This window comes from Muntiacus reevesi, chromosome 3 (assembly GCF_963930625.1).
Source record: "Muntiacus reevesi chromosome 3, mMunRee1.1, whole genome shotgun sequence".
NCBI classification, from domain to species: Eukaryota; Metazoa; Chordata; class Mammalia; order Artiodactyla; family Cervidae; genus Muntiacus; species Muntiacus reevesi.
The window spans coordinates 249,046,797-249,068,057 of record NC_089251.1 but is presented as its reverse complement, the minus strand read 5'-3'; the positions used below and the strand labels follow the sequence as shown (position 1 = coordinate 249,068,057).

At 35.8% G+C, this 21,261-nt stretch overlaps 1 protein-coding gene and 1 long non-coding RNA gene across 7 annotated transcripts in view; both read left to right on the top strand.

The window, feature by feature from the left end:
• LOC136163487 (uncharacterized) overlaps nt 1–21,261 on the top strand; it is a 490,623-nt gene that overhangs the window by 307,671 nt on the left and 161,691 nt on the right. The window lies entirely within an intron of this gene.
• LNPK (lunapark, ER junction formation factor) overlaps nt 1–21,261 on the top strand; it is an 87,462-nt gene that overhangs the window by 51,225 nt on the left and 14,976 nt on the right. For 5 of the 6 annotated variants that reach the window (XM_065931794.1, XM_065931792.1, XM_065931793.1 and 2 more), the window contains one exon: nt 15,858–16,070. The exons of the other annotated variant lie outside the window; for it this stretch is intronic. In XM_065931794.1, the coding sequence (XP_065787866.1) occupies nt 15,858–16,070 (213 nt within the window). The remainder of the gene's footprint in view (nt 1–15,857; nt 16,071–21,261) is intronic. 6 annotated transcript variants of the gene reach the window in all.

Here is a 21,261-nt window from a genome sequence, read left to right as displayed (position 1 = left end):
ATGGTGCAGGACTCATGGGCTGGGGAGCCCAATGTGCAGATTGGACTCAGTCCTTGAGGAGGACCTCTATAGTTGTGATTTTCCTCCCCTTTGTGGGTTGCCACACTGGGGTGGTGGGGTGGGTCCTGAATAGACCGTGTCTCTGCCCCTCCTACCTGCTTTTTTGTGGCTTCTTTATGTCTTAGTTATGGAAAATCTTTTCTTCTTGTCTTCTGGTCATTCTCAGAGATGGTTGCTCTCTAAGTAGTTGTAATTTTGGTGTGCTTTTGGGAGGAGGTGAGCTCATGCTCATCCTACTCTGTAATCTTGATATAGGCCCTCTTCCCCCCTTTTAGTGGATTGAATCTTTTTGAACATTTTTAGATTTACAGAAAATTTACAAAGCAATAGCTTTGTAAAGAGTTCCTATATACCTTTGCACTGCCTTTTCCTTATTATTAATGTCTTACGTTAATGTAGTGCATTTGTTAAAATTGATGGACCAGTAACAAAATTGATGAACCAATAATTCACTATTATTAACCTAAAGTCCATGGTTTATAATAATTTCCTTAGTTTTTCCCTAATGTTCTTTCTCTGTTCCAGGATCTCACCCAGGATATCACATTATATTTAGTTGTTATGTTTATTAGGTTTTATTTGGCTGTGCCAGTTTCTCAGACTTTTCTTTGGTTTTGATAATCTTAACTGTTTGTACCTGACCCTTTTTTTTATAAGGAATTTTAATCAGTGAGTACTTAATTTTAGAAAATCAATATTGTCATTTGATATGAAATTATTGAGTTGGCCAAAAACTTCCATAATATCTTATGGAAGTGAACTTGTTGGCCAATCCAATATAAATGACAGAAAAATAGGTATATGTGCATATATGTGTGTGTGCTCAGTGGCTCAGCTTTGTGAGCTCATTGACTGTAACCCTCTAGGCTCCTCTGTCCATGAAATTTTCCAGGCAAGAGTACTGGAGTGGGTTGCCATTTTCTACTCCAAGGGACCCTCTCAACCCAGGGATTGAACCCGTATCTCTTGCATCTCCTACATTGGCAGGTGGATTCTTTACCACTCTGCCACCTGGGGAGCCCGTGTGTATATATACGTATATGTATTAAATAGAGTGATATGGTTACTAGATGTGCAGCATTTATTTTAGTTCTGTAGAAATAATGGGCTGAAAAATGGAAGAATTTTATATCCTTACTGGATTAAAAAGTAATGAAGTTTGGATTTAGTGAAAACTGAATTTGCCATAGTGGGAATTCCTGAATAGCTTCTCTGCTGCTGCTGCTAAGTCACTTCAGTCGTGTCCGACTCTGTGCAACCCCATAGACGGCAGCCCACCAGGCTCCTCTGTCCCTGGGATTCTCCAGGCAAGAACACTGGAGTGGGTTGCCATTTCCTTCTCCAGTGCATGAAAGTGAAAAGTGAAAGTGAAGTCGCTCAGTCGTGTCTGACTTTCCACAACCCCATGGACTGCAGCCTACCAGGCTCCTCCGTCCATGGGATTTTCCAGGCAAGAGTACTGGAGTGGGGTGCCCTTGCCTTCTCCGGAATAGCTTCTCTAGGATAAATTAATATAGATATTTGAGGTTAGTGAAAAATTAAATTTCTTTTTAAGGTTTTAATTGGTATAGCGGAATAAATTTGACCTGTATGTGCTAATCTGATTTTTTTTAATTTGTTTTGTTTTATAGTGAGTATGTACTGTGAGACATTGTTTTAGGCCCTGAGTTCATAGCAGTGAACATTGTTTTAGGCCCTGAGTTCATAGCCCTGAGTTCATAGCAGTAAAAAAATCACCTTTTGTGCATTTGGTGGGGGTAGACAATTTTATTTATCAATTTATTTGTATAATGTTGGAGGAAAATGATAAAAGGATAATGCATAGGTAGTGTCTTGATTGAGAATAGAGTTTTAATGTTACATAGGGATGTCAGGGAATGCCACATTGATGAGGTAACATTTGATCAAAGTTATGAAAGAGGGTTTCCCTAGTGGCTCAGATGGTAAAGAATCTGCTAGCAATGTGGGAGACCTGGTTTTGACCCCTGGGTCAGGAAGATCCCCTGGAGAAGGAACTGGCAACCCACTCCGGTATTATTGCCTAGAGAATCCCATGTACAGAGAAGCCTGGCGGACTACAGTCCATGGGATCACAAAGAGTCAGACATGAGTGAGCAGCTAACACACATACATACATACACACATGAAAGAGGTGAGGGGATGAGTCATGCAGATATCTGAGGGAAGTTGCATTCCAGACAGAGGGATCTTTAAGTGCAAAAATTGAATACAAAGCATGCCTGGATTACTCTAGAAATAGCGTGGAGGCCAATATAGCTGGGACTGGGTTGAACAATTGGGAGAATAGTAAGAGAGGCAATAAAAGAGGCAGCAAAGGATCGTATCACATGGGATCTTGTAGAATACAGACCATTTTAAGAACTTCAGTTTTTAGTTTTTAAAAAAGTTTGTTTTGTCTTTTGAGCTGAGGATTGACATGATTTAAATTATATTTTAAAAGAAAGGTGATTGTGTTGGGGCTGCAAAGGAAACAAAAGTGGAGTTGCAGTTACCTAGGAAAGCATTGATGTGACCTGAACCTTTTAGTAACATAGGAGTGGTTGAAGATTCTGCATATGTTTTAAAGTTGAAACCCAAAAGAGTTCCTGATGGATTGGGTATGGCTGGAGTCAGAGACAGAGAAGTCAGAGATAACTTCAGGATTTTGGCCTGAGTAACTGGTAAGGCATTTACTGAGATGGTAAGTAAGTAAGTAAGTGTCAGTCACCCAGTCGTGCCTGACTCTGCGATCCCATGGACTGTAGCCCACCAGGCTCTTCTGTCCATGAGATTTTCCAGGCAACGATACTGGAGTGGGTTGCCTTTTCCTTCTCCAGGGGATCTTCCTGACCCAGGGATCGAACCCAGGTCTCCTGCACCACAGGCAGATTCTTTACCAACTGAGCTACAAAGGAAGCCCCACTGAGATGGCAGAAATTACAAAAGAAGCACTTTTTGAGGGGTTCAAATGAGGTGATGAAGAACAGGGTTTGATTTTGGATATGTATCTTCGAGATCCCTATTAGACAGATGTCCAAGTGGGGATTCTAAGGAAGTAGTTGAATATGAGTCTGGTAAATAGGAATTATCTGGATTAGAGGTACAAATTTGGGTGTCAACAGTTTGTAGATTGTTTCAAAACCATGAAACTAGATGAGATTATCAAGGATGTAAATGTGGAGAAAGAAGAGAAAAGGACCAAGGCCACCCTTGGGTACTCTAACATTAAGGTGTTTGGAGTAATGAAGAAGAACCAGAAAAAGAAACTGAGAAATGGTCAGTGAGATAGGAAACCCATAAGTATGTGGTGTCCTGAACACTAATTGAAGAGTTTCTAGGTAGTGATCATTTGTGATAAATACCGCTGCCAAATAAGTTGAGGGTCTAGAATTGGCCATTGATTTTAGCAGTTTTGAGGAACTTGATGACCTTGAAAAGAATAGTTTTGGAGGAGGAATGGATTCAATAGAGTAGATTTAAGAAAGTAAGGGAGTAGAGAAGTTGTAAACAATGAGAAGAGACAAGTCTTTTGAGTAAAGAGACTTGAAAAACATGGGTAGCTGGAGGGGGAAGCATTTTGTATGTATGGGTGAACATGATGTGTGAAAGAAATGATAGCATGTTTATGTGCTACTTGGAATGGCCTAGAAGACATAGATGATGATGGAGCGAGTGCGACAGTTGGTGGAGAACCATCCATGAGGAGACAAGAAGGAATGGGATTTAGTGTACAAGTGTGGAGTTGGCTCTTGATAGGAGTGTGCTCACTTCATCTGTATTAGGAAGGCAGGCAGAGAACTTAGACAGTTATAGGTAGGTGATTGGAATTGTTTTCTGATTGTGTTATTTTCTTAATGAGAGTGAGGATGAGGAAGATGATGTTGAGGGACCTGAAGAGAAGGAATAAAATAATTCTCAGAATGTAGGGATACCAGGGGACATTTATGTCCACTGAAAGTTAATGGTTATGTGTTTAAAGCATAGTTGTCTGAATGTTTTCCAGTTGAATTTAGCTGTTTGAATGTAGGCTTGGAGTAGGCAGAGAGTTGATTTTAAGCAGGGTTGGGGTTTAGTGTAATGGATTATCAAAGGTCAAGGAGGTGAAGTTGTATGCAAGGAAGTAATTATAATGATGTGTTATTGAATCTGAGATGGTCATAAAGGAAATGATATAACAGGGGTATGATGGACAGTCAAAAGGTATTGATAGTATTATTAATAATACAGGGATTTGCAGTCTTCAGTCTGCAAATTTGGGCCAAGATCTGTTTTCTGTGGTGCTTGAGCTTACAGTTAAACATTTTAAAGTGTTCCAAGGGATTTCCCTGGCCATTGAATGGTTAAGACTCTGTGCTCCCAATGCAGGGTACATGGGTTTAATCCCTGGTTGAGGAAAGGAACAAAGATCCCCATGCCATACACCAAAAAAAAAAAAAGTGTTCCAGAAAAAAAGAAAAAAACCAAAGAATTAAGAATATGCAACAGAAATTCATATGTGATTTACAAAGTCTTAAATATTTGCTATGTGATCTTTTACAAAAAAGTTTGCTGACCTCTTTAATAGTTAATGGATTATAGATCCCCTTATTCTGGAAGAGATGGGAACACCAGACTACCTGATCTGCTTCCTAAGAAATCTGTATGCAGGTCAGGAAACAGCAGTTAGAACTGGACAGAGAACAACAGACTGGTTCCAAATTGGGAAAGGAGTACGTCAAGGCTGTATATTGTCACCCTGCTTGTTTAACTTATATGCAGAGTACATCATGAGAAATGCTGTGCTGGGTGAAGCAGAAGCTGGAATCAAGATTGCCGGGAGAAATATCAATAACCTCAGATATGCAGATAACACCACCCTTATGGCAGAAAGTGAAGAAGAACTAAAGAGCTTCTTGAAAGTGAAAAAGGAGAGTGAAAAAGTGGGCTTAAAGCTCAACATTCAGAAAACTAAGATCATGGCATCCGGTTCCATCACTTCATGGCAAATAGATGGGGAAACAGTGGCTGACTTCATTTTCTTGGGCTCCAAAATCACTGCAGATTGTGACCACAACCATGAAATTAAAAGACTTGCGCCTTGGAAGAAAAGTTATGACTAACCTAGACAGCATAGTAAAAAGCAGAGACATTACTGTGCCAACAAAGGTCCGTCTAGTCAAGGTTCTGGTTTCTCCAGTGGTCATGTATGGATGTGAGAGTTGGACTGTAAAGAAAGCTGAGCACTGAAGAATTGATGCTCTTGAACTATGGTGTTGGAGAAGACTCTTGAGAGTCTGTTGGACTGCAAGGAGATTCAACCAGTCAGTCCTGCGTATTCATTGGAAGGACTGTTGCTGAAGCTGAAACTCCAGTACTTTGGACCCCTGATGTGAAGAACTGACTGATTTGAAAAGACCCTGATTCTGGGAAAGATTGAAGGTGGGAGGAGAAGGGGACGACAGAGGAGGAGTTGGTTGGATGGCATCACTGACTCAATGGACATGAGTTTGAGTGAACTCCGGGAGTTGGTGATGGACAGGGAAGCCTGGTGTGCTATGGTCCATGGGGTTGAAAAGAATCTGACACTACTGAGCAACTGAACTGAACTGAACTGAGAGCCCCTTGGAATTGGAAGAATCATAGAGGAAGGAAGTAGGAAATGTAAGTGTGGTTTGAGAGTGGTATGCTTGAACTTGAGTGGATTTCAGTTATCTTTAATGACAAGGTTCTAGAACTAGGTTATGACCGTAACAATGAATGACTGAAGTAGGAAGGCTGATAAGATTTTTGGAGGATGTCATCTGATAGCTGAAAATAACCCCCTTAACAGATCGTCTAATATTTGCTTTAAAAGGAAGGCACTCATACATTCTCTTTTACCTTTGTATATAACCCTGCATCTCTACTAGTGAAGTTAATAAAAGGAAGGTCAATCAAAAATCAAAATCGTGCCACAGCTAAATTTGAAATCAAAAAGTTTTGAAAAAAAATTTAATGGTTCTGGCAAATGGATTACAACTTATTTAAGTAGGTTTTTACAGTTTACTCACTTGTGTTCCATGACATATGGAAGATTAAAGTAGAAATCATTAATCTTTTTTGCTTTTGTTAGCAAACATAATGATATTTCATATTTCGTTGTTTCAGGGGTCGTACATTTGATTAAGAAAATCTGGGAAGACGTAAAATAGCAAATTCACTTTTTTGGGTGTTCTTACATGTTACAGCTGTGCTTTTATTTATTGTATTACAAACCATTCCACAACTTAGTGGCTTAAAACAACATTTATTTGTTTTGCTCATGAATTTACAATTTTGGCAGAGTTTGGTAGAAATATCTCATCTCTGCTCAACATGGGTTGGAACTACCTGATTGGGGATGGAGGAACTACTACCAGGATGGCTTACTCACATGACTGACAAGTTGGTGCTGGCGTTGGTTCCTCTCTGCATGGATCTCTTTAGTGGAGCCACTTGGACTTTCCTAATATGGTGGCTGGATTCTAAGAGCAAACTGCCCAAGAGACAGAAAGTAGTTTTGAAAACCAGAACCTATATTCTCTTGGTCAAACAGCAGTAGTACAGATTCAAGGGAGGAGACATAGACATTCTCTTTCTTCCATTTTAATGGAGGCAACTCAAATAATTTTGGACTTTTAAAAATGCCACATATACCTTAATACAGGTAACAAAAGCATTTCTACCCCCATTCATTCTTCAGTGTTTATCTTAAATGTTTATCACCATTACCACTAAACCTTTCTTCAGCCCATCCCTGAGTTTAATATCATCCTTCCTGAACCCTCCATAGTACCTTATTAGTTCCTTTTTTTGTGGCACTTACCTCGAGTTAGTATAATTTGTAACTTTGTGTTATCTTTGCTTGCCACTTTTATTCGCAACTCTGAATCCCATTCTGAAGTGTCTTACTCATAGTGGTTGCTTAGTAAATGTGTTGTTAAAGGAAATACAAAGAAATTTTTTTTAAAAGAACTCACAAATTTTGTTTGAATGTTATAAAAAATGTGACTAACCAAATGAGACCTTGACAAACTGCAAGGTGCAGGTCTTTAGCACTGAGAGATGAGAGAACTAGAACTAAATAAGGTGATGAAGAAAAGTAAATGTTTAGATAAATTGAAAGTACATTTTGCTTTATAGTTCTTTAAAAAGCAGAGCAACAAAAAAGTGAACTCAACTAAATTTTGGCATGTCATATATACTATTAGAAAATAATAGTATTTGAAAATGTTTGAAAAAGAAAGCTTTTTTGTATGGTCTCCTGAAATTAGGCTGAAATTCTCAATGTAGCAGGCAACAAATTGGGCATGACTGAACAACTAATACTTTCACTTTCACTATGTAAGTTAAATAGCAGGGTGACAATATACAGCCTTGACGTACTCCTTTCCCGAGTGCAATTGTGCGGTAGTATGAACATTCTTTCGCCTTGCCCTTCTTTGGACTTGGAATAAAAACAGGTTGCACAAGCTATCACACAATTCCACTCATTTCACATGCTAGCAAGGTAATGCTCAAAATCCTTCAAGCTGGACTTCAACAGTACGTGAACTTAGAACTTTCAGATGTACCAGCTAGATTTAGAAAAGGCAGAAGAACCGGAGACCAAATTGCTAACATCCATTAGATCGTAGAGAAAGCAAGGGAATTCCAGAAAAACATCTACTTCTGCCTCATTGACTATGCTAAAGCCTTTGTGTTGATAATAGCAAATTGGAAAATTCTGAAAGAGATGGGAATTCCAGACCACCTTACCTGCCTCCTGAGAAACTTGTATGCAGGTCAAGAAGCAACTGGACATGGAACAACAGACTAGTTCAAAATCGGGAAAGCAGTACATCAAGGCTGTATATTGTCACCCTGCTTATTTAACTTACATACAGAGTGAAAGTGAAAGTGTTAGTTGCTCAGTCATGTCGACCTTTTGCAACCCCATGGACAATAGCCCACTAGAGTCCTCTGCCCGTGGAATTCTCCAGGCAAGAGTACTGGAGTGGGTTGCCATTCCTTTCTCCAGGGGACCTTCCCGACCCAGGGATCGAACCCAGGTCTCTTGCATTGCAGACAGATTCTGTACCAACTGAGCCACTAGGGAAGCCCTATATACAGAGTGCATCATGCAAAACTGCCAGGTTGGATGAATCATGAGTTGGAATCAAGGTTGTCGGGAGAAATATCAGCAACCTCAGATGTGCAGATGATACCACCCTAATGGCAGAAAGCGAAGAGGAACTAAAGAGCCTTTTGATGAAGGTGAAAGAGGACAGTGGAAAAGCTGGCTTAAAACTCAACATTCAGAAAACTAAGATCATGGCATCTGGTCCCATCACTTCATAACTAATAGATGGGGAAACAATGGAAATAATGAGAGACTTTATTTTCTTGGGCTTCAAAATCACTGCAGGTGGTAATTGCAACCATGAAATTAAAAGACGCTTGCTCCTTGGAAGAAAAGCTATGTCAAACCTAGACAGTGTATTAAAAAGCAGAGACATCACTTTGCTGGCAAAGGTCCATATAATCAAAGCTGTTTTTTCCAGTAGTCATGTACCAATGTGAGAGTTGGACCATAAAGAAGGCTGAGCACTGAAGAATTGATGCTTTTGAATGTGGTGTTGGAGAAGACTCTCTTGAGAGTCGCTTGGACTGCAGGGAGATAAAGCCAGTCAATCCTAAAGGAAGTCAACCCTGAGTATTCATTGGAAGGACTGATACTGAAGCTGAAGCTCCAATACTTGGGCCACCTGATGAGAAGAGCTGACTCATTGGAAAGACCCTGATGCTGGGCAAGATTGAAGGCAGGAGGAGAAGGGGACGACAGAGGATGAAATGGTTGTATGGCATCACTGACTTAATGGACATGAGTTTGAGCAAACTCCAGGAGATGGTGAAGGATAGGGAAGCCTGGCGTGCTGCAGTCCATGGGATCACAAAGAGTTGGACACGACTTAGGGACTGAATAACAACAGCAACAAAGGGATAATTATGAAAGACTTTGTATGCAACATTACAGAGCTTGGGACTTTATTTTATATGCAACATGGAAAGCCACTGGAGGCTTTGTGTTTTAGAAACAACAGCCTTTTTGTTTGTTTTTTTTTTTGGTAACTTGGATAATGGATTCCAGAATGCCAGGCTGAACACATGGAGATGAATTAGGATACCAGCTAATATAGGTAAAAGATAAGGGCCTGTACTAGATAGATTATTGCAACAATGTTGCAAGAGATTTAAAAGAGAATTCAGACTTAAGAGTAGGTTGACAGGAATTGTTGGTGATGAGGTTTTAAAAGTGTGGAATGGAAGGAGGAGTAAAGGTTTTTGGCTTGGGCAACTGTTTAGATGTTAGTATTTTAAGCAAGATAAGGAACATAAGAGTTGAAGTCATAGATTTGTGTCAAAGATAATGAATTTGCTTTTGTATCTGTTGAGTGGGAGTTAAATCCAGGTGATATAACGTATAGATAGTTAATTATTTCAAGTGGAGCATAGAAAAAAGTTGAGTTTATAGATACAGATTAGGAGTCATTGGGAAGTATAAGTGATATTTGTTGAAACTATGCGATCAAGTGAAATTTTCTCTCCAGGGAGAGAAAATGAAGGGTAGATGGAGAAAGGGGAAAAAAAATGATCAGAGTTAAAAGTAGAACTAAATTGGCGTCTAGAAAGTTGAAGTGTAAGTAGGGATGATACCCACTGCCATATTCTGCAAAGGGTCAAGTGGATAGAAGAGAAGTGAGTCCATTGAATCTGGCAGGATATATAACAGAGTGAGGGTATCTGTCATAAAACCTTGGATTTGAATCCTGGCTCCATCTCTTATTTTACTGTAAGACTTCTGGGAAGGTACTTGACTTCTGAGCTTTGGTTTATTTTGAAAACAGGATAGGAGTTATCACAAAAAGTTGGTCTGAGTGCTGTATGAAATTAGTAAACACAAGCAAAATGCCTCATATAGTCCCTAGCAAATATTAGGGATTTGATAAAATGTATATATAATAATGAAAATCCATGGACAGAGGAGCCTGGCGGACTGTAGTCAATGGGATCACAAGAGTTGGATACGACTTAGTGACTAAACCACTGCCACCATATGTAATAACAGTAATGATGATGTTATAAGTTGGTAACCAAAGCAATAGTACTTCGAGTGGTAGGTGATACTTTGGTTACTTAGGAGGAGGACAAAAACTATATTGCGTTAGGTTGAAGAATGAACTGTTAGGAAAGTTTTTCTTCTTTCTTTTCTTTTTTCCCTTAAAGCTTTGCCTCTATGGGAAGAGAAAGGTTATGGAGTCATTTTTGTTAATAAAAGGCCATTGACCTATTGAGAAAACAAATCAGATCGAAAAGCAGGACAGAAGCTGAATTTAAAGGAGCTTAGTATGAGTAGGATGTGAAGAAGATGATACAGTGAATGTAGACTAGATCATTTAGAAAGTAAAAGGAGGAGATATCAGACGCATAATCTTTATTATTTTATTTAAAGGAATCATATAAATTTAAACAAGAGGGACCTGAATTTATATAAATTTAAAAATAGAAACTCTCCTGAAAACATATCTCCATGTTCCACCTAACTACATGTCATGATCACATTTATAAAGAACCAAATTCCCCTAAATTTAAGTGTCCACATCTGCATATGCTAATCGTTCATAGACTTAAAGACCTTTTTCTGTTCGTTGCTAAAATCCTAGTCATTGAAATTTCTTTGTATGACGCTTGGAACTGAACACGATAGTTCAAAAAGCCTTTAACCAGTATTAGGGAAAATATGAGGATTGTCTTTGTAGTTCTGCCAACACTCTTTTAAAGAAATTTGAAACTCAGTGGATAAAAGACTTTTAGTTCACATAAAGAAGTGGTGGTATCAGCTAGGATGAAAATATAGGCCTCGTGACTATTGTATGATGTTTTTGCTACTACAGCTTAATACCAAAACAAAGACAAAACCTTCTACCTGTATGTATAAGGAATCCTTATTTAAGAATCTGATAAATTAAGGGATAATTATTGGTATTATAGAACATTCATCTCAAGAAGTATTTAATAGCAAGCTAGATTAATAGATTTAAGTTTTATATAATGCATTTAAACAATTAAACAAGTTCACAAATAACTCTAGAAAAACATTTAATTTGCAAATTAATATCTATATTTTGTTTTAATAATTACTTTAGAACTTCTAGATTGCTTAGCTTTAGATTTATTGTACAAGTTGGAACCTTTGGATGTATACCACTTCTAATAGTTATTAGTTGTTAACTGCTTTTCTTGTGCTCTGGCTAAACTGTGTTGATTATCTCATTTATTCTTTATAACAACCGTAAGAGGTAAGTATTCTCATTATGAGGAAACTGAGAGATGTCATCAACTTGGAAAAGCCTTCCTGCACATCTAATAAACAGGGTGGAGATGAAATTTAAATCCAGACAATTTGATTCCAGGATTTATGTTTTTAACAACTATTCTGTTTCATTACTTTAAACTTTGTTTTCTTCCTTTTGTTTATCAAAAAATAGTAGTTTTCAATCTCATTTTAATTCTATTTGACTCATTATGAATTTAAAATTGGGCTTCCCAAGTGGTGCTAGTGGTAAAGAACCTGCCTGCTCGTGCAGAAAACATTAAGAGATGCTGGTTCAATCCCTGGTTCAGGAAGATCCCCTGGAGGAGGGCATGGCAACCCACTCCAATATTCTTGCCTGGAGAATCCCATGGACAGTGGGGCCTAGCAGGCTACAGTCCATAGGGTCTCAGAGAGTCAGACATGGCTGAAGCGAATGTCCTCATACTTAGTGTGATTTTTTATTGAATTATTAATTGGTCATTGATAAGGATATCCTCTAGTCAAGAGGTAACTTTATGGGATAGTCCTTGTACCTAACGAGACTTATGGAGAGTGCTTGGTAAATGTTGTTAGGGGATGGTATTTTACGTTTGAATGTGGGAAATGTTCAATATGTCCAATATGATTATTTTGTTGAATGCAAGAAACTTTTTAAGAGATTTAATAATACAAAGCATTTGTAAATGGCACATAGCTAAAAGTAGATAAATCTTAGCTATTTTTAATTGAGACTACCAGAATATTCTATAGTACTTTACCAAATATAGATTTGGTATTGTATTGCTAGCTGTTTTCAACCATAGTCATTGTAACTCTTTGTTACCTTCTTTTCCTTTGTAAATACTGAAACTATGTTTTCTCCCTTTCCTGACTGTTTTGTATCAGTTTTCACTTTTGTCTGCCTAATTTTGGATTTAGAAATAATATGAAGCCAAGTCTCTTTTATGGAATGCTGGATATGGTGTCCTTTTAGTTATAGACCTTACCTTTCAGTAGCATATGAGCAATGTTAAAAGTGTGCTTTAGTTAATTTTTCCTGGGTAAACGCACACTCAGAGGAAGCAGTCTCAAGTCTTTGTTCAAGAAGTTAAAGACTTTTAAGATCGTATAATAAATGTTAAGCATTTATATCTGGAAGAAAAATACCATTTTTGAGTTGAAAGTGAAGTGAAAGCCACATAGTCGTGTCCTACTGTTTGTGATGCCATGGACTGTATCTTGCCCAGCTCCTCTGTCCATGTAATTCTCCAGGCAAGGATACCCTTCTCCAGGGAATTTTCCTGACCTAGGGATGGAACCTGGGTCTCTTGCATTGCAGGCAGATTCTTTACCAACTGAGCCATTAGGGAAGCCCATTTTGGAGTTATGTTTTACCTAAAAATCTAAAGATAAAGACCAATACAGTATACTAACACATATATATGGAATTTAGAAAGATGGTAATGATAACCCTATATGCAAAACAGAAAAAGAGACACAGATACACAGAACAGACTTTTGGACTGTGGGAGAGGACGAGGGTGGGATGTTTCGAGAGAACAGCATTGAAACATGTATATTATCTAGGGTGAAACAGATCACCAGCCCAGGCTGGATGCATGAGACAAGTGCTCGGGGCTGGTACACTGGGAAGACCCAGAGGAATCGTGTGGAGAGGGAGGTGGGAGAGGGGATCGGGGTGGGGAATACATGTAAATCCATGGCTGATTCATGTCAATGTATGACAAAAACCACTACAATATTGTAAAGTAATTAGCCCTCAACTAATTAAAATAAATGAAAAAAATGTTGATGCCTTGTATTTTAAATTAATTCCAGTAATCAGATCCTTATATGATTTCACTGATCTCAGTACCTTTTGTAGAATTTAATGGCTTTCCTAATGTGTAACCATCTTTTAAGAAGTTCCTTGTGAATAAAAGATAATTAAGTGACCAGTTAATTTGCTAGAATTAATTAGGAAATAATTAGTCTAGATAAAATTCAAAATTTTCCATAAACTGTAAGGAAAATAGCCAAATATAAGGACATTTCCATTTATATAATGATGACATGCTTGTAATTTATTATTGCGGTGGCAAGGTTAGAGACTAAATTAAGAACCGATGGAAAGTTTGTTGGTCCCGGTAATTACAGCTAAATGGTGATTTGAAAATACTTAATTGTATGAAAGCACTGTCATCTGAAATTTGTATTCAATAAATGTGAGCTGTCAACTTAAAGACATTATCTTATTTAATTCTCATAACAATTCTGAGTTAGGATATTATTATCCTAATTTTGCAAATAAATAGAAGCTTAACAAAGTTAACCCATCTGGGGTCATGGAGCTGTAGCTGGGATTCTAACCAAACCTTTTTGACTGCAGGACCCAGGTTCTTAATAGTTGATGAGATTATAGTAAACTGAAATCTGGTGTTCAAGTTGTACTTTTGATTGCAGTGAGCTTTTTATGAATATCTTTAACTGTCAAATGAGTCCAAATCTAAAGTATTTTGCTTCTGAAACTGCATTTTTTACCAATCATACCAATTAAAATTTATTAATAACTTCTTTAGTTTTAGCTTACCATTTCAGGATTTGTAATAATTTAAGGTGATATGTAGAATTACAGATTTAGAAGTGCATCTTTATTTGAGATCGTACTGTCAAAATTCAAGTAAGATATTGGTGAGAATGGGGAATGATAGAATTGAATTTTATGTTACTGAGTACAGAGGGGGATCATGAAACTTTCTGTAAAGGAATAGATAGTAAATATAGTGAATGACTTTGAGAGCCATGTGGTCTCTTGTATTTACTCAAACTTTTCTAAAACAGCCATAGACAGTATGTAAAGAACTGTGTTATTGTGTTTCAGTGAAAAACTACAAAAAGAGGCGGCAGCTTGGATTTGACTCATTTACCAACTTCTTGTAATTTCTGCAACAAAAAGATAAAATTTGTTATTCTAATGTATTATTTGTGCAGAGTAAAAGTTTTCCTCTGTTGAATGTATTGACAGAAAAAGTTTGCCCCAAAAGATAGTAGAATAAAGGAGAATAGGAATGGTACCTTTCTTCAGCATTTCTATGACTACTTAGATTAATTACTTCATATTACATGACAATTCCAGATATACTTATTTTTTTTTTCTCTCTCTTTTTTTTTTAAAATTTTATTTTATTAGTTGGAGGCCAATTACTTCACAACATTTCAGTGGGTTTTGTCATACATTGACACGAATCAGCCATAGAGTTACACGTATTCCCCATCCCGATCCCCCCTCCCACCTCCCTCTCCACCCGACTCCTCTGGGTCCTCCCAGTGCACCAGGCCTGAGCACTCGTCTCATGCATCTCACCTGGGCTAGTGATCTGTTTCACCATAGATAATATACATGCTGTTCTTTTGAAACATCCCACCCTCACCTTCTCCCACGGAGTTCAAAAGTCTGTTCTGTACTTCTGTGTCTCTTTTTCTGTTTTGCATATAGGATTATCATTACCATCTTTCTAAATTCCATATATATGTGTTAGTATGCTGTAATGTTCTTTATCTTTCTGGCTTACTTCACTCTGTATAATGGGCTCCAATTTCGTCCATCTCATTAGAACTGATTCAAATGCATTCTTTTCCAGATATACTTATTTGCTCATTTCTTAGCATTACCATTTTTTATCTTTTTTTTTTTTTTAATATTATTTTATTAGTTGGAGGCCAATCACTTTACAGCATTTCAGTGGGTTTTGTCATACATTGACATGAATCAGCCATAGAGTTACACGTATTCCCCATCCCGATCCCCCCTCCCACCTCCCTCCCCACCCGACTCCTCAGGGTCCTCCCAGTGCACCAGGCCCGAGCACCTGACTCATGCATCCCACCTGGGCTGGTGGTCCGTTTCACCATAGATAATATACATGCTGTTCTTTCAAAACATCCCACCCTCACGTTCTCCCCCAGAGTTCAAAAGTCTGTTCTGTACTTCTGTGTCTCTTTTTCTGTTTTGCTTATAGGGTTATCGCCACCATCTATCTAAATTCCATATATCCATTTTTTATCTTGAAAAAACAATTCTGCAGTTTTCACTGGTGTTTTCTCTGATTCTGATAAACTTTCTTTATCATAACTTGGGAGGGATTTATTATAAAAAGATATAATGCATAATTGGGTGATGATTCTATTTTATTTGAATTTATTTTGAAAAATAGTATCAGTAGGTAGACTTAGATCAAGACTTATGTAAATATATACATGTAGTTGAATTTTAGGTTCAGAAATGGAGTACTCTGTAGTCAGTTTTCAGTGTTACATTGTACAGATTTTTTATTCACAAGCAGTTTGATCTTGTAGATGATTTCTAGTGCTGCAAAGCTTTATTGAATGTAAGTCATTTGTGATATTGACTGATGGTGGTATATAAATATTAAACCTAATATATACTTTTTATTCTTATTTTCAGAGATTCGTCAGCGAACTGCTGCTCAAAGAAACCTTTCTCCAACACCAACAGGCTCCAGCCAGGGCCCTCCTCCGCAAATTCCAGTTTCTCCTGGGCCACCAAAGGACACTTCAGCCCCTGGTGGACCCCCAGAAAGAACTGTTACTCCAGCCTTATCATCAAATGTGTTACCAAGACGTTTTGGATCCCCTGCTACTTCAGTGCCTGGAATGGGTAAACAGAGCACTTAATGTTATTTACAGTTTATATTGTTTTCTCTGGTTACCAATAAAACAGGCCATTTTCAGACAGTGTGGAAATGGCATTTCATTTGGAAATAGCAGAGCAGTTATCTGATTAAGCAGGAGTTCCATATTCAATTAGCCATAACTCTTTACAGCTGGCACCTTGTGATACTGAAACCTATTTCTTGAGCTCATTTAACTGTTATGGCTTCTTTGTTTAAATGGCAATAAAACTTGTAGTATTCTGTAGTCAACAGTGTAGCATATCTTTTTATATTCGGCTCCAGATTTATATAAAATGAGGATAGAAGAGAACATTTTGGGAATGTATTCATGCTTTTTGCTAAACCCTTCATATATATTTTTAAACTTGACAGATTAACATTTCACGAAGAATATTCATGTGCTGTAGTGTGTAATACTACTAATGTTAATGTGAGCTTGGTAGATTTTTCTTTTTTTAAGCCTCAATATTTTCTGACAGATACTTTAACATAAAGTCCTGTTGAATTAACATACTGCCTTTACTACTATTTCATCTCTTTGGATTCTCCTTTTTCAGTTTTGTAGAACTCTAGGGGAAGATCCCATTTTAGGAGTATAGTAGATTATATTACCCTGGAACTTTCTTTTGGAGTGTGATTGGGACATAAAAGCCTTCTTCTTCAGCAGATCACATTATTGTATGTAGAGTCCCATGTCAGATTCTTAAATATAATAATAAATTATTTATTTTATTTTAGGATATTTAATTTTAATTTAGATTAATTTCATATTTCATGACTAATTACATATAATTTATGACTTTGAGCCTCATCAGAAGTTGATATCAGATATTCAGGGCATTTACATAGTCTTAATAAAATCAGTAAGCAATCTAAATGTTACTAATACAGTAGATTTTTTCCCCCTCCTTTTTCTTTGAAAACAGTGTAAGATTTTAGAAAACTAAAAAACTATTTATTTATAAATATATTAATAAAGCTAACTACAAATGAAATGAATACAAATCATAACTTTTAATTGTTGGTTATTGAAAAATACTTTTAAACTTAACATATAATGATGTCACTCAGGGCAACTGTATATTTTGTGAAATTGAGTAAATTAAACTGGTTGAAAATTTTTCATCTTTCAATTGTTACTGGTTGATTTGAGATACCTATGACTTGTAAAGTAAAGCTCTTAGTTGTTTAATGGAAGAACTATTTTGTGAGAATGCATTTTGTATATCTAACTATTTGTAAAGAAATTAGAGTTTATCAACTTATACAGAGTAATAAAAACTATATAATAACACATGTAAGAACAAGGTTTCAATAACCTACCATTTCATGATCATGTAAACATAATATATTTTACTAAAGTTTTTAATTAGTTTCTGTGTAAAAGACTTTGTATTTAAGTTGTACATTGCCAAAAATGTGAGTGAGCTAAGTGATTTCTTATAGAGAAGATTAATAATTCATTTTTTCATTACACCATATTTGTGAAAGAGAATCAATTTAATGTGTATTACCACAGGGCTCCCATATGTTTGAAAATTAATAACCAGCAGGTACTTGATAATTTGCCAAGCTGTGTAAAAATGACCAATATTCCTACAATGATTGCTCTTGATGTTTGTATTAATTACTGTTACCCATAACAGCGTGAATACAAAGATGTGTTATTTTAAAAGTTATTAATATGCAAGGAAGTTAAAATGTTTTTATGAAATCTGTTGTTTTATTTATCCAGATTCCTTTATGGACATTTTCATTTTAAGCATGTAGAAGTAAAATACTCCAGCAAAAGTTAAGCTGGCTTAAATGCTTTCAAAATTTAATTTGGCATGCTTATTTAAGTTGAAAATTTCATAACGAGGAATGACATTTAATGTCTGCATTCAAGTTTATTTTTTGATGCTAATGATTGAATGTTAAGTATGACTCTACTTAACATTAGCCAAAGAAATGCCAATAGCCAATGAAATGTGAAAAATGCACTTGATTCCTAATACTGAAAACTTATTTTAGAACCTAATTTCGTTTACTAGCTATAATTCTATATCATTTTCCTCTTTTTAAGGTGGTAACAGCCTTAAGATTTGTGACTATTTACAAAACAAATCTCTTATCTTTTAGAATATTAATATCATATTGCTGCCTTAAAGCCATTTTTTAATGCTTTAAAGGTTTTGTCACATTTTGAAGACCTTTAATCTATGTATTGCAGGGCTTGTTTCTACAAGGTCTCCATGTAAAAGTCCCTTGCTGCCTGTCTTCCTCTTATCTGGCCTTGTGTTACAAAGGCCAGCGTCACATCTCGTTTATTTTATTCTCTCGCTTTCTTTCCAGTGCCTTCTGTGTGGTTTCTCGTTTTAGAATATCTCCTGCAAACAGGCCTCTTTCAGTTTTCAGAGATTGGGGAGTCAATTCATAATTTTGAAGGTGTAACTTTATTTTTGTTACTGTTTTTATGTGATGTAATCATTAACTAAATTCCAAGTTACTCTTCTACTCCTGACTCTCCATTCATCATCTCTGATACTGGCTAATTTTTTATAGGAATACAGTGTATCTCTCCATTTATTTAGATCTTCTCTGGTTTCTCTTAGCAATGTTTTGCAGTGTTCATAGCTTTTTTACCTTTTTTGATTAAATGTACATCTTATTATTTCATATTTTTATCCTAGTTTAAATACTTTATTACCTGTTTCCATTGTTCATTGGTAACATACATAGAAATTGATTTTTGTATAGTGATCTTACATCCTGTAATATTGCTAAAGTCACTGGTTCTTATAACTTTTGTATAGATTCCATAATATATCCTAAACAGGCTGTCAGATTGTTGGTGACTAAATACAATTCTATTTCTTTCTTTTAAATCTAGATTCCTTTCATTTCTTTTTCTTGCCTTATTACACTAGCTAGAATTTTCAATGCAGTGTGAAATAGAAGTGGTGAGAGCAGACATCATTGTCTTATTGCTGATCTTAGGAGGAAAGCATTTACATTTTTACCATTCAACTCTGTGTAAGCTATAGGGTTTTTTTTTTTTTTTTTTTTCTTTAAATAGATAGCCTCTATCAGATTGAGGAGAAGTACCCTTCCATTCCTAGTTAGCTGAAGGTTTTTATCAGTAACAGATGATGGATTTTTTTGAATCCTTTTTTTACATCTATTGAGATGTTCTTATAGGGTTTTAGTTTAGTTTTTTTTGTTAATATCACTATTTCATATGGTGAAATACGTTGATTGTTTTTTTTTTTGACATTGACTTTTTTTAGACTTTAAACCACCGTGCTTTTGTGAGGTAAATTTGACTTGGTCATGATGTTTTCTTTTTTATATATAGTATTGGGTTCAGTTTGTTAAAATTTTGTTAGAAATGTGTACATCAGTTTTCCTTAGAGATACTGGTCTGTTTTGTTTTTGCTTTCTGTTTTTTTTCTTGTAATTTTGTTTTGTCTGTTTTCTTTATTTGTTTTCTTGTAATTTTTTTGGTCTGGTTTTGGTATAAGAGTATTGTTGGCCTCAGTATGAGAAAGCATTTTCTTGTCTTTAGTTTTATGGACAACTTTGTATAGAATTGGTATTATTTCTTAGTAATAAATTTAAATGTTACAGGTTGAGGTGGCTAGGCATGGTGTTTTCTTTGTGGAAGGATTTTTCTTTTTTAAAAAAACATTCAACTTGTTTTAAAAAAAGAAAACTACAGACTAATATCCCTATAAATATAGATGCAAAAATTCTTAACAAAATTTTAGCAAGTTGAAGTTTCTTTTTCTTGTTGAGGAAGTTGTGGTAGTTTGATAGTCTTTTGAGGAATTTGTTTCTCCTAACTTACAGAATTTATTGGCATAAAGTTATTCATAATATACCCTTATTATTCTATTAATATCTTTACTATCTGGATTTATGTCATTCCTCTCATTGTTAATATTTTGTATCTTTCCTTTTTATCCTGATTAGTCTGACTAGAGCTTTATCAGTTTTGTCTTTATCAGTTTGGTCCTCTCAAAGAACTAGCTTTTCTCTATTATTACAGTATATTTTTATTAATTTCCATTCTGATCTTTATTATTCCATTTATTCTGTTTACTTTGGGTTTCATTTGCTCTTTCCTTTTAGGTTCTTAATGTAGAAACTGAATTCATGGATTTTAGATCTATCCTCTTTTGTAGGTGTTTAGCAGTATAGGTGTTTAGTGTTATAGATTTTCCTCTAAGTATTGTTTTAGTTGCATATCATAAATTTGATTTGTTTTTTTGTTCTTTCAGTTAAAAATACTTTCTAATTTCTTTATTTTTCTTTAAAGCTTGGATTATTTAGTTATATATTATTGAGTCTTCAAATATTTGGATATTTTCCTGATGTCTCTTTGTTGCTGATTTCTAGTTTAATTCTGTTGTGGTCAGAAAACATACTTTGTAATATTGAATCTTCTTGAATGTATTGAGATTTGGTTTATGTTTCAGACTATCATTTATCTTGGTATATGCTTTACGTTCACTTGGAAAGAATATATGTTTTGTTCCTGTTGGTTAGAATGGCTATAAATGTTGATTGCATCAAGTTGGTTAAGTAGATAGTATTATGTATCATTAATGATTTTTTGCTGTTTATTCTGTTAGTGCTTGAGAGACTGCTGTTGATATCTCCAGCTGTAATTGTGTACTTACTTCTTTTTGTATTACTTTTAGTTTTTGCATAATGTGTTTTGAAAACTCTATTATAATGCACATACATCATAGGTTTAGGATTATTATGTCCTCTTGATGAATTGGCTCCTTGTCATTATGAAATTACATTTTTATCCCTGTTTATATTCTTTACTCCAGAATCTACTTTGATTGCTATTAATACAGGTGCTCTCAGTTTCTTTTGATTAGTGTCAGCATATTTATGTAGTTTTCCCTATCACTTATGTTTGGTCTGTTTGTGTTTTTATATTTAAAATGGATCTTTTGTAAACAACATCTGTTGGGTCTTGCTTTTTTATCCATTCTGACAATCTTTGCCTTATAGTGAGGCTGCTCAGACCACTTATATTTAATGTAGTGATTGGTATGTTTAGGTTTGAGTTTAAATCTTTTATTGTGCTAGTTTTCTATTTGTCCCATCTGTTCTGCTACCTTTCTTGTTTTCTGCCTCTTGTGGGTTGAGTATCTTTTGTGATTGCTTTTAATAATT